Here is a 13,988-nt window from a genome sequence, read left to right on the forward strand (position 1 = left end):
CTCAGGGATCTAGAACTAGAAATACCATTTGACCAAGCCATCCCATTACTGGGTATATATCCAAAGGAATATAAATCATGCTGCTATAAAGACACATGCACACGTGTTTACTGCGGCACTACTCACAATAGCAAAGACTTGGAACCAACCCAAATGTCCAACAATGATAGACTGGATTAAGAAAATGTGGCACATATACACCATGGAATACTATGCAGCCATAAAAAATGATGAGTTCATGTCCTTTGTAGGGACATGGATGAAGCTGGAAACCATCATCCTCAGCAAACTATCACAAGGACAAAAAACCAAACACCGCATGTTCTCACTTATAGGTGAGAACTGAACAATGAGAACACATGGACACAGGAAGGAGAACATCACACACTGGGGCCTGTTGTGGGGTGGGAGGAGTGGGGAGGGATAGCATTAGGAGATATACCTAATGTAAATGACGAGTTAATGGGTGCAGCACACCAACATGGCACATGTATACATATGTAACAAACCTGCACATTGTGTACATGTACCCTAGAACTTAAATAATATATATATATAAATCATTCTAAGAAAGGGATTACAATCTTCAATGGAGGTTCAAAACTCCCTGGCATAACAGGAATCCCCTAAATTAAAATTAAAGCAATGGAACATAAGAAATCCTAAAAACTATAACAACAATAAAAAAAACTTTCCTAAAATAAAAGAAAAAAAGGAGCACTGGGTCTAACAGAGTTGAGAACCATTGACAAGAATGTTCCTGAGAATAAATCTGATCTATAATTACTGGTACAAAAATGGAAATGTTCTTTCCAAATGATTTTTTCCTAGAATTTGCATAACACAACAAATTTTTTAGGACATGAAAGCACAGAATTAATCAGAACTAAAGTTGAAAACCAGCAACAAAGAAATTTGTTTCTATATTTGCTATATAAATGGTATCAGAGAATAAGGCTTCATGAGGTCCAACAAGCACAAACAATCCTTAACACTGTAATACACTGCTCCAAAAACTCAGTTTATGCAGTAAACTTAAAAAGAAAAAAAAGCTAATATTTATTGTTTTATGTCAGGCATTGATTTAAACACTTTCATCTGTTAGTATTGGTAATAAACCTACGAAGTGGATACCATTATTATTTCCATTTTTATGACCAAATCAAGACTCACAGAGATTAAGTAACTTGCTCAAGATCAGAGCCAGAATTCAAGCTAAGATGGTAGACTGCTAGAACCACCTTCTTAATCCTAGATGATACTGCCATTCACTTGCTATATGACCTTCAGCAAGTCAAGAAACCCCTCTAAATTTCAGTTCCCACATCAGTAAAATCGAACTGCTGGGAAGATTAAATGAAATAAATTATTTACTACTACCAACAACCATCAATTACTGCACTGAATGCCTATATCACATTGCAAGAGCTCAGTAATGCTGGCTGCTGTTCTACAAATGCTCTATATTATTCTACAATGGCAGCTACTGCTGTTCTACATGTTACTCTACATACATTATTCTCCTCTATTTTACTGGTGATGCAATCCAACTAAAATTCCAGTATTAACCTTTTCCTTGCTGTATGTCTCACATCTTAAAATATTAAAATATGCAGCAATATCAAATTTACCAATCATTTACCACCTGACTCAGCAATCCTGCTTCAGTAATTTATCCCCAGATATGTCTGCAGATGTACGACATTATATATGTACGAGATAACTTAAAATATAAAAAGCAACTTTTGTTTAAAAAAAGAAGGGGGACCTTAATTTAGTAAATATTCTATTGCTTTGGAAAAAGTACTCCACCAATTTCAATTATCCTTACCTCTAACCTTTGTGTCTGATCCTTGCCCAAAAGGTCACGAACTTCTTCATTATATATTTCCAAATAAGACACTCGAACCAAAAATCTATAAAACATCATTTTTAAAAAGTCAAAGAGTGAAATATTCATAAGAACGGTTTTAAAACATGTTTATAAAATTTATACCTATGTGCCTCTCCAGTGTTTGTACTTCTCAATATCAGAAAATAAAAGAATTCCCTTTTACCTTGTATCACCCTCCGCTTTTGCAATATGACCAAATATGTGAGCAAATGAATTGGGAATTATTCCTCTAAGTTCAGGAATAGCTCGAACACCTTCCATGGTAAAAGTTTTGCCTGTTCCGGTTTGTCCATATGCAAAAATAGTCCCTGAAAATGATGAAGAGAATCAGTTACTTCTTAAAGTCTAATGCTACAGAACAATAGCTCTTAAAATTAATTCCTTTGACACTGGGATGTAATTTCTCCCCTGGATTCAAAATTTATTCTAGCACAAGTTTCACCTTTATTATCAACAATTACAATGCGTACTCTGTACCACAAGCACAAAGCACTGTTACAGCAGTCAATGAGAGATATCCCTAAGAATTAATAAAAAGCATCCCAAGCCCTAAATGCAAAAATCTTCCAGTATATCTAATTATGAGACATTTCTTGTCATGTGTATATAAAGTACTTATTGTGGACATTAAACTGGAGAAAGCAGTATAAGCACAGAAAAAGAATACAGGCTCTAGAGCAGGAAGACCTGTCTCAAACCACATCTGCCACTTTTTAGCCACTGACCTTGGACAAGTTATCTACCTAGAGACTGTCTCCTCAACCACAAAATGGAGATAAGAAAATTCGCCATTGATAGTAAGAAACAAATGAGACGATTTCCTTCAAGTGACCAACACAACACCTCATAGAAAGTATCAGTAAAATGATAGCTTTTTTCTTAATCCTAAAATAAGTGTGTTTTTAAACAATTGTTTTAAAGTAACAGCTGTAAGAAACAGAGTTAACAGAAAGATGACAATACAATTATTACAGGTAACTAAAGATCAAATCTCAACTTTCTAAATACCCAAATTCATTCATTCAACAAATATTTACCACACACCTGAGTTTGGCATTGTGCTAGGCACTAGAGACAGAGTGACAAGACAAACACAATCCCTAATCTTATGATGTGTATAATCTTGGGTTTATCATGATGATGAGTATTCAGAATGAGAAACAGGGAGTTCTAGATGGGAGTCAGGGACATCAACTAGGCACAGGAATTGTAATGGGAAAAAGGAGAGGGGGTCAGGGAGGACTTTCCAGAAGAGGTAAGGTTTAGATCTGAAATACAAGTAAGAATCAGATAGGAACAGTGTGGACAGCAAGAGGCAAGAAAAAGAATGGAAATTTTGAGGACTGAAATGAGACCAGAATGGAAGAAACAGAGATGGAAAGGGAAGATGGATGCAGGCAGAGCTAGAGAAACTGACAATGCCATAATCACACAGTATAATAAGGACGGTATTAAACTTTTTAGACCTTATCCTAAAAGCAATATGAAGCCACAGAATGATTTTTCAATCAGAGGAGTGACATCATGATCACTATGGCTATATTGTGGATGAAGAATTGGAGAAAACCAAGGGTCGATGTGGGGAAACAGAGGGCTGGAGTAGTTGGTCAGGACACAGTGTAGTAAGAGAAGATTGCCTTGGATGTGATGGCATATATGAAAACGGTTCCTCAACTATTACTATGGCATATATGAAAACGGTTCCTCAACTATTACTACTCTATTCAGTTAACCTCAACTTTTCTCAGACTTTTTTTTGTGAAAATAATCATAACACACTTTTCAGACTTTTCCGTGAAAATAAATGAATCATTCCAGAAGCCATTTTTTACACATGGGAATAAAAAAGTCTTAATTTTTTCAAACTGACTAAGTATTTCAAACTCTGCTATTAGGAATATAACACTGCACTTGAAGTGGAAAATATCATGAGCTCATAGACTGCATTTCAGAATAGACACATTAAATTATTAAATAAAAAATAAGCTTTATAAGGACATCAGCTGTCACTTACTGATCATTTGCTATGTGCTAGGTCATGTACTTTACATGCTTTTTTTTTAAGAGATGAGGTCTTGCCCTGTCACTCAGACTAGAGAGCAGTGGCACGATCATAGCTCACTGCAGCCTCAAACTCCTGGGCTCAGGAGAATCCTCCTGCCTGTAATCCACCTGTAAATAGCTGGGATTACAGGTGCACCTCCCAGCTATGTTTGCATTCTTATTTAACTTTCACCCCAATCCTAAAAGATAGGCACTATTTATTATTATTACTATTATTTAAAGATAATAAACTATGGCCAGGCGGGGTGGCTCATGCCTGTAATCCCAGAACTTTGGGAGGCCAAGGAGGGCAGATCACTTGAGGTCAGGAGTTTGAGACCAGCCTGGCCAACATGGTGAATCTCCACCTCTACTAAAAATACAAAAATTAGCTGGGTGTGGTGGCACACGCCTGTAGTCCCAGCTACTCGGGAAGGTGAAGCACAAGAATTGCTTGAACCTGGGAGGCGAAGGCTGCAGTGAGCCAAATCGCACCATTGCACTCCAGCCAGGGTGACAGAGTGAGACTCTGTCTCAAAAAATACAATAAATAAATAAATAAATAAATAAATAAATATAATAAACTATATTCTGGGCTGGGTGCCGTGGCTCCTGCTATAGTCCTAGCACTTTGAGAGGCTGAGGTGGGAGAATCACCTGAGCCCAGGAGTTCAAGACCAGCTAGGCAACACCTAGGCAACACAGTGAGACCCCATCTCTACAAAAAATTTTAAAAATTAGCCAGGCATGCATAAAAAGGAACAAAATAATGGCACTGGCAGCAACCTGGATGGAACTAGATACTATTATTCTAAGAGAAGTAACTCAGGAATGGAAAATCAAACATCGTATGTTCTCACTTACAAGTAGGAGCTAAGCTAGGAGGGTGCAAAGGCGTAAGAACGATACAGTGGACTTTGGGAACTCAGGGGAAAGAGCGGGAGGCGAGTGAGAGATAAAAGACTACACATTGGGTACAGTGTACACTGCTTGGGTGATGGGTGCACCAAAATCTCAGAAATCACCACTGAAGAACTTATTCATGTAACTAAACACCACCTGTTCCCCAAAAACGTATTGAAATTAAAACTAAATTTTAAAAAAAATTAGCCAGACATGGTGGGATGCTCCTGTAGTCTCAGCTACTGGAAAGGCTGAAGCGAGAGAATCACTTGAGCCCAGGAGACTGAGGCTGCAATGAGCCGTTATAGTGCCACTGCACCCCAGCCTGAGTGACAGGGTGAGACCTTGTCTTGAAAAAAACAAAAACAAACAAAAAACAACAACAACAAAAAAACTATATTCTGGGTCATAAAACAAGTCTTAATAAATTTAAAAAGATTCAAGGCATAAAAAATATGTTCTCTAAATTGAGATTAAATTAGAAACCAATAACCAAAAATCTCTAGAGAATTTAAAAATATTTGGAAACTAAATAACACATTTCTAAATAACCCAGGATCAAAGAATAAATCAGGAGGTAAAATAGTATTTTGAACTACATGAAAATGAAAACATAGTATGTCAAAATCTGTGGGATGACACTAAAACAGTACTCAGTGGCAATTTATAGCATTAAACTCCCATATCAGAAAGGAAAAAAGGTCTCAAACCATGGCCTCAGCTTCCACTTTAAGTAGAAAGAAAAGAGGAAATTAAGCCCAAAGTAAGAAAAAAAAATAAAGATCAGAGCAGAAATAGATGAAATAGGAAACAAAAACAGAAAGAAAAATTAATAAAACCAAAAGCTGGTTCTCTGAGAAGATCGATAAGATAAACCTCTAGTCAGACTAATCAGGAAAAAAAGACGTAAGTTACCAATATCAAAAATGAGAAAAGTTATACCACTACATTCAACATACTAAAAGAATAATAAGGGAATAGTATAAACAACCTTTTGCCAATGAATTTGACAACTTAGATGAAACGGACTAATTCCGTGAAAGACAAGCTACCAAACCTCACTTAAGAAAAAACTGGCCAGGCACGGTGGCTCATGCCTGTAATCCCAGCACTCCGGGAGGCCAAGGCAGGCGGATCACCTGAGGTCAGTAGTTTGAGACCAGCCTGGCCAATACGGTGAAACCCGTCCCTACTAAAAATACAAAAATGAGCCAGGCATGGTGGCGTGTGCCTGTAATCCCAGCTACCCAGGTGGCTGAGGCGAGAGAATCGCTGGAACCCGGGGAAGCAGAGGAGACAGTGAGCCGAGATCGCGCCACTGCACTCCAGCCTGGGCAACAGAGCAAGACTCTGTCTCAAAAAAAAAAAAAAAGAAAAAATAGATAACCTGGCTGGGAACGGTAGCTCATGTCTGTAATCCCAGTGCTTTGCAAGGCTGAGGTGGGAGGACTGGTTGAGTCCAGGAGTTCAAGACCAGCTTAGAAAACATAGTGAGACCCTTATCTCTACCAAAAAAAAATTAAAATTAGCTGGGCATGGTGTGGTGGCACACACATATAGTCCCACCTACTCAGGGGACTGAAGTGGGAGGATCGCTTGAGCCCGGGAGGTAGAGGCTAAGTGAGCCATGATCACACCACTGCACTCCAGCCTGGTCGACAGAGTGAGACCCTGTTTCAAGAAAAAAATAATAATAATAGAAAAAATTAGCCAGGTGTGGTAGCACACACCTGTAGCCTCAGCTACTGGGGAGGCTGAGGTGGGAGGATTGCTTAAGCCCAGGAAGTCGAGGCTGCAGTGAGCTGTGATTGTGCCACTGTACTCCAGCCTGGGTAACAGAGTGAGACCCTGATTTAAAGAGAAAAAGAAAAAATACATAATCTGAATAGTCTTATGTCTATTAAAGAAATTGAATCAATAGTTGAAAACCTTCCCACAAAGAAAACTTCAAGCCCAGATGGCTTCACTGATGAATTCTACCAAACATTTAAGAACTAATACCAATTCTAGACAAATTCTTCTAGAAAACTGAAAAGAAGGGGATACTTTCTAACCCATTCTATGAAACTAGCATTATCACAATACCCAAACCAGAAAAACACATTAGAAGAAAACTATATTCTTACATCCCTCATGAACATGGATGCCAAAATTTTTTTAATTTAGCAAATAAATCTAACAATATATGAACAGAATAATGCATCATGACCAAGTGGCAAAGCTAGTTTCACATTCAAAAATCAATCAATGTAATTGACCATATTAACAAACCTTAAAAAAAAGATTTCAATAGGTGCAGAAAAAAATTATATTTGACAAAATCCAATATACAATCCAAAAACTCTCAGCGAACTAAGAATAGAAGGGAACTTCCTCAAACCTACAAAGGATATCTGTTAAAATTTACAGACATCATCATACTGGTGAAAGAATGAATGCATTTTCCCTAAGATCAGGAACAAGGCCAAAATGTCCACTCTCACCACTTCTAATTTACTGGAGGTTCTAGCCTCCAGGTGCTATCAGGTAACAAAAATAAATTAAAGGAGATTGGAAAGGACAAAGTAAAAACTGTCTTTACTTGCAAACAACATTTTTTTTTTTTTTGAGACAGAGTCTTGCCCTGTCACCCAGGCTGGAGTGCAATGGCACGATCTTGGTTCACTGCAACCTCCGCCTCCAGGATTCAGGCGATTCTCCTGCCCCAGCCTCCCGAGTAGCTGGGATTACAGGCACGTGCCACCATGCCTGGCTAATTTTTTTATTTTTAGTAGAGACAGGGTTTCACCATGTTGGTCAGGCTAGTCTCAAACTCCCGACCTCGTGATCTGCCTGCCTCGGCCTCCAATGTGCTGGGATTACAGGCGTGAGCCACTGTGCCTGGCCAACATATTCTTACAAGTAGAAAATCCTACAAAATTTACAAAAAACCCACAACATAAAAAAACTACTAGAATTAATAAGTTTAGCAAAGTTTCAGGATACAAGGTCAATATACAAAAATCAGCTGTGGGTACTAAGAGGGCAGTCATCAAAAAGACAGTAACAAGTGCTGGCAAAGATGTGAAGAAATCAGAAACCTCACACATTGCTGATGGGAATATAAAATGGTGTAGCTACTGTAGAAAAGTTTGGCAGCTCCTCAAAACATTAAACAAAGTTACCATGTGACCTAGCAATTCCACTCTTAGGTATATATCCAAGAGAAACTAAACATATGTTCACACAAAAATCTGTAAAAGAATGTTCAAAGTAACATTATCTGTAATAGCTAAAAAGTAGAAACAACAAATGTTCACCAACTAATAAATGGATAAACAAAATATGATATATCTATACAATATTATTCAGACATAAAAAATAATGAATTGCTGGCCTGGTGCAGTAGCTCACGCCTGTAATCTCAGCACTTTGGGAGGCCGAGGCGGGTGGATCACAAGATCAGGAGTTCAAAACCAGCCTGGCCAATATGGTGAAACCCCGCCTCTACTAAAAATACAAAAATTAGCCAGGTGCAGTGGCTCACGCCTGTAATCCCAGCACTTTCGGAGGCCGAGACAGGCGGATCACAAGGTCAGGAGATCAAGACCATCCTGGCTAACATGGTGAAACCCCGTCTCTAATAAAAACACAAAAAATTAGCTGGGTGTGTTGGCGGGCGCCTGTAGTCCCAGCTACTCGGGAGGCTGAGGCAGAAGAATGGTGTGAACCCAAGAGGCGGAGCTTGCAGTGAGCCAAGATTGCGCCACTGCACTCCAGCCTGGGCAACAGAGCGAAACTCAGTCTCAAAAACAAAACAAAAAAAAAATTAGCTAGGCATGGTGGTGGGCACCTGTAGTCCCAGCTACTCAGGAGGCTGAGGCAGGAGAATCGCTTGAACCCAGGAGGCAGAAGTTGCAGTTAGCCAAGATCACGCCACTGCAATCCAGCCTGGGTGACAGAGCGAGACTCCGTCTCCAAAAAAAAAAAAAAAAAAAAGTAATGAATTGCTGATATATGTTTATATGTTACAATAGGGATGAAGCTTGAAAACACTGTAAGTGAAAGACGTTATTCACAAAAGGCCACATAGCATATAATTCCATTTATAGAAAATGTCCAGAATAGGCAAACTCATAGAATAGATATAGACAGTAAATTAGTAGTTGCTGGGTTGGGGGAAGGGAGGTGGTAATGGATTGGGAGTGACTGACTGCTAATGGATACAGGGTTTCTTTTTGGAGTGATAGAAATGTTCTGGAAACAGACAGCGGTGACAGCTGTACAACATTGTAAATGTACCTATGAACTATAAAGTATAAAATGGTTAAAATCATAAATTTGATATTTGAATTTTATCACAAAAGCTACCTAATCAATTTCATCTCTATATATTAGTAACACACAATCCAAAATTGAAATTATGAAAGCAATCCTATTCACAATAGCATCAAAAAAATACTTAGGAATAAATTAATCAAAACAAGTGCAATACTTGTACACTAAAAGCTACAAAATACAGATGAGAGAAATTAAGATATAAATAAATGGAGAGAAGCTGGACATGGTAGCTGACGTGGGAAATCCCAGGGCTTTGAAAGGCCTCAGTAGGAGACTGCTTGAGCCTAGGAGTTCGAGACCTGACTGAGCAACACAGCAAGACCCAGTCTTTACAAAAACAAAAAAATGAGCCAGGTGTGGTGGTGCACAGCTGTAGTTCTCATTACTCAGGAGGCAGAAGTGAGAGGATAGCTTCAGCCCAGGTTCAAGGCCGCAGTAAGCTATGACTGCACCACTGCACTCCAGCCTGGGCAACAGAGCAAGACCCTGTCCATAATTAATTAATGTTTCAACGTTTTAAATGAAGAGAAGTATCATTTTCATGGACTGAAGACCCAATATTCTCAGAATGACAATTCAACACAATCCCTATGAAAATCCTAGCAGGATAAACTTCAAAAACATTATTTGATGTGAAAGAAAACAGATAAAAAAAGGTGACATATTATATGACATCATTTATATGACATTTCAAGAAAAGGCAAAACTATAGTGACAGAAAGCAGATCAATAGTTGCTTGGGGGTGGGTCTGCAAATGGGCATAAAGGAAATTTTGGGGATGACAAGGGTGTTCTAAAGCTGGATTGTGATGATGGTTTCACAACTGTATATATTTACTACACTCATCAAACTGCACAGCTGCAATATGTGAATTTATGGCACATTAATTATGTCTCAATAAGGGAGTTTTTTAAAAAGCAAAGATTCACTTACCATTGTAGCCTTCAAGTACAGAATCAATAATAGGTCTTGCAGTTAAGTTATAAACATCAAGTTGTTTACTCTCTGGTCCAAAAACAGTATCAAAAGTAAATGTCTTTGGAGGTTCATTGGAAGAATCAGTCTTATGTACAGTGATAGTTCCCCTCATCTCATCCACACTGACAGCCTGTTTGTAGCACATTGATTTCTCTCTCTCATTGAGGGGCCGGCACCTAACAACAACCTTCACATTATCGCAGCTTTCTGGCTTCTCTGATTTATTGATCTGTTGGAGATAATATTTACAAATAATGAAAAGAACATTAATTTTTACCCTCAACAGATTAAATTTATAAATTTTAAAAGGCTACTTTTCCAACTCAGTGCCTTGCACACATTAAACACTTCACAGGTATTTGTTAAATGCAATTAAAGATCTTACATATAGGTGAAAAGTTTATTAAAAGATACAAAAAGGAAAATCGTTTCTTTTAAAATGTAAAAGGGAGAGAAGAGCTAGTTCACATTTGTGGCAAAGGCTGTACAAGCAGAAACTGAACCAGTATATTATAGATTGTCTTTCTGCACAAAAGTCTCTGACCCAGAGTTTCCTGCCTGTAGGAAAACACATGTGAACATGGTTAACAACTTTAACTCAAGAAAATACTAGGTCCTTTGTTTCCCCTGAGACTTTAGTTTTATTTCCTATCACGCATCTGTAAAATGGTTTTTATCATGTAATATATCCATATATGGCTTATCTTCTCTACAGAAGACAATAATAAGATAAAGACAGAAATGAAAGTCTAATGGCAAAGAAAAATGCCTTAGTATTACCTAACCTTATAAGCATTTGTATATGTAAAGTTTCCATTTCTGAATTTTTTTTTTCTTATTTATGAGGCACAGTCTCACCCTGTCACCCAGGCTGGAGTGCAGCGGCGTGATCTCGGCTCACTGCAACCTCTGCCTCCCAGGCTCAAGCGATTCTGCTGCCTCAGCCTCCCCAGCAGCTGGGATTACAGGCGTCCATCACCATGCCCAGCTAATTTTTGTATTTTTAGTAGAGACGGAATTTCATCATGTTGGCCAGGCTGGTCTCGAACTCCTGACCGCAAGTGATCCACCCACCTCGGCCTCCCAAAGTGCTGAGATTACAGGCATGTGCCACCGCACCCCGTCATTTCTGAAATTTTATGATTAAGAAAATATAATGAAACACAATCCTATTATTGAAGTGAAAAGGACAGTTTAGTTGAACAGATACTTGTTAAATTCCTACTGTTTCAGATTCTCTTCTAAGCACTGAAGAGAAACAAATATGAGTCATTGTCATTGACTCTGACATTGTCACTGACAAGTAACAGATTATATCAGTACAATACACTTCTATCTATCTCTCATCCTATTCATCTCATCTATTCATCACCCTAGTCTAAATCACCATCATCTTGGCCCTGGATTACTGCCTCCTAACTATACTCCTGAATCTAATCAGACTGCCCTACTGCCTATTCTCCAAATAGCAGTCAGTGTCAACACACATCTAATCATGTCACTCTCCTACTTAAAAATTCTTCAGTGGTTTCCCATAGATCTCAGAACAAAAACCAGAATCCTTAAGGTGGTCTCTAAGGTCTGGCTTCCACCCATGTCTGCTTCACTGGGCTTATTTCACAAGATATTCTGCCTGGCTCATCCATGCCACAGCCACACTGAGCTGCTTGGCCTTTTCTTGTCACCATGCTCCTCACCACTGGCCTTTCCATGTGCTGTTCCTTCTACCTAGAACCATCTTCAATCCCCTCTTCACTTAGTTAACATCTACTTATCCTTCAGAACTCAACAGCCACTTCACCTGGGAAGACTTCCTGACTAGGTCAAATACTCTTATAGGCTCAGAGAGCATCCCCTTCCTGGACACAAATTTTACTTTTGCTTGTTCCTTATTTGATTAATGTCTTTCTGTCTACACCAGAGGTTGCAAACAGGTAGTCAAGAGGCTGAATTCAGCCCACAAATTTCTTCTCTTTGGTTCATAGTATTTAAAGAGCTTTTGAATTAGTTGCTAAAATTGAGAAATTTCACAAAAATAATTTCTAAAGTCTCTTCTTGGGAGGAAAAAAAATGACCTGTTATCATCTGCAGACCATCATTCTTACATGGCAATACATTCCAATTCACCAGAATCTACTTCTCTCTATTGTAGGATACCCACCCACTTCATTATTAAGGTTTTGTGTCTTACGTCTGTAAATATGTATGATTTTCACCTCTGCCCAAGAAGGCAAGCCTCTCTCTTTCCAAGTTCAAGAACCTGACTGGTTTTGCTCAATGTTGTATCTTCAGGGCCTAGCATGTGGTTGGTGCCCAATATTTACTGAATTAAAACTTGAAAGCAGTGAACAGAACAAATATAGAGCATTTAATCTTAAATGTCGAGCACTGTCCTTCCAGTCTCCTGTGTATTATTTCACACGGATAACAATCCCATAAGGTAAAGTTTACATGGGAACTAAGGACCCAGACAGATTAAATAATTATCCGAGGCCTCACAACCACTAAATAAGCGGCCATGGCTCAATTTTCCTCCATGACCCCTAATAAGGGGTCTTAGAAGGCCCCATTATTAAGTTCACGATAACAATCTGTGAAATCCTGGAAGATAAACATAACACCGCCACACACACAAAGACACCTACGGGTTTCATTCTGCATCATAAGCTAAAGCGCCACAAGAGCAATGACAGCTCAAGGCTAGGAGACTCGGAGTATGGGGCCTGGAATAGGGGCAGGCAGCCTTCGCTCCGCTGCCTCCCTGCGCTTGCTCCGAGGCGCAAAGGCCTCACCAGGTGTGCAGCATCCAAAGAGCCCCACCGTGGCCACCCCCAGACGCCCCGCTCAGCAGGAAGGGCTGCGACCCAGAGCGCATCCTCCAGCACAGCGCCTTTTTGATAAGCGGGGCAGGCCCCACGGGATGCAGCAGCGACGAGGGCGGCAGGGCCTGACCCCAGGTCCCTCTCGAGGCCGGCCGGACCCCCGGGGCCCCGGGGCTGACCAGCCAGGCTCTCCAACCACCTCCACCGCACTACCGAGCCTGCCCCGCCCCACCCAGGCCGCCTGCCTGCTCCGCGCCTCCATGGCAACGGCCGCGCCCCCGGGCCAGGCCGCTAGGATGAGAAGAAACCCCAGAAGCGAAGCGACTCTCCTCACCGGCATCTTGGCCCCCTCCCGTGCCCGGCGGACGTCCCCGCCCGGGGTGCAGCCCAGCGACACCGGGTGCGCAGAAACGATGGCCAGAGACTACCGAAACACCTCGTTGGCGCTCTCGAGACTGCGGCTTCTCGGGCGAGAGCGCCCAGTGCGCAGCCGCATTCCGAGCTCGCCCCGCCCCAAGCCCAGTCTCAGGCTCTCTCGGCCCTTGAATTACGCCTGCGCGGAGGCTTTCCGAGTCCATCTCCTAGGACGCCAGACTGAGGCCGCGCGTGCGCAATGCTGCCATTCTGCTGCGCTAGAAATGTGGCACGCACTGAGGCGGAGATAACCTGGCAGCCCCGGGTTGGGAGGAGGAGCTGCTCTTAGGCCCGTCTTCTGGCCCTTGCAATACCCGGAATATTAAAATCAGTAATAGCAATTGTACATTTTGTCTCATCCGAAGAATTGAAGACCTTACCTACCTGACCTCGCTTGATTGCTAACTTCCTCATGACCTGTCTTACCATTAGAAAGTGAGCTCTTAAGGAGATTGTTAGTATTCTCACATGTATCTCCAGAGCCCACACAGAGCCTGGCACAGAGTGGGATTTTTATACGTGTTGGTCAAAGAACCAGTGATCCGTCCATCCTCTTTCTAGTCCACTTGAATGTGTAATGGGCATTTCAAGTTAATCATGTCCAGAATTGAAA

The 13,988-nt window shown here is 40.5% G+C and overlaps 1 protein-coding gene across 6 annotated transcripts in view; it reads right to left on the minus strand.

Annotated features, from left to right (window-relative positions):
* The window catches only part of KIF3A (kinesin family member 3A), a 48,910-nt gene extending 35,433 nt beyond the window's left edge, over positions 1–13,477 (minus strand). For 4 of the 6 annotated variants that reach the window (XM_055386582.2, XM_055386580.2, XM_004042482.5 and 1 more), the window contains exons 1-4: positions 13,296–13,477; positions 10,095–10,368; positions 2,058–2,202; positions 1,832–1,916 (exon numbers count right to left, since the gene is read on the minus strand). In XM_055386582.2, the coding sequence (XP_055242557.2) occupies positions 1,832–1,916; positions 2,058–2,202; positions 10,095–10,368; positions 13,296–13,301 (510 nt within the window). In that variant the 5' untranslated portion in view covers positions 13,302–13,477. Of the gene's footprint in view, positions 1–1,831; positions 1,917–2,057; positions 2,203–10,094; positions 10,369–12,784; positions 13,149–13,295 lie in introns of those variants that run through there. The other 2 variants (XM_063706769.1, XM_063706770.1) reach the window with 1 other exon arrangement.
* Positions 13,478–13,988: the final 511 nt, after the last annotated feature.

This window comes from Gorilla gorilla, chromosome 4 (assembly GCF_029281585.2).
Source record: "Gorilla gorilla gorilla isolate KB3781 chromosome 4, NHGRI_mGorGor1-v2.1_pri, whole genome shotgun sequence".
Lineage (NCBI taxonomy): Eukaryota > Metazoa > Chordata > Mammalia > Primates > Hominidae > Gorilla > Gorilla gorilla.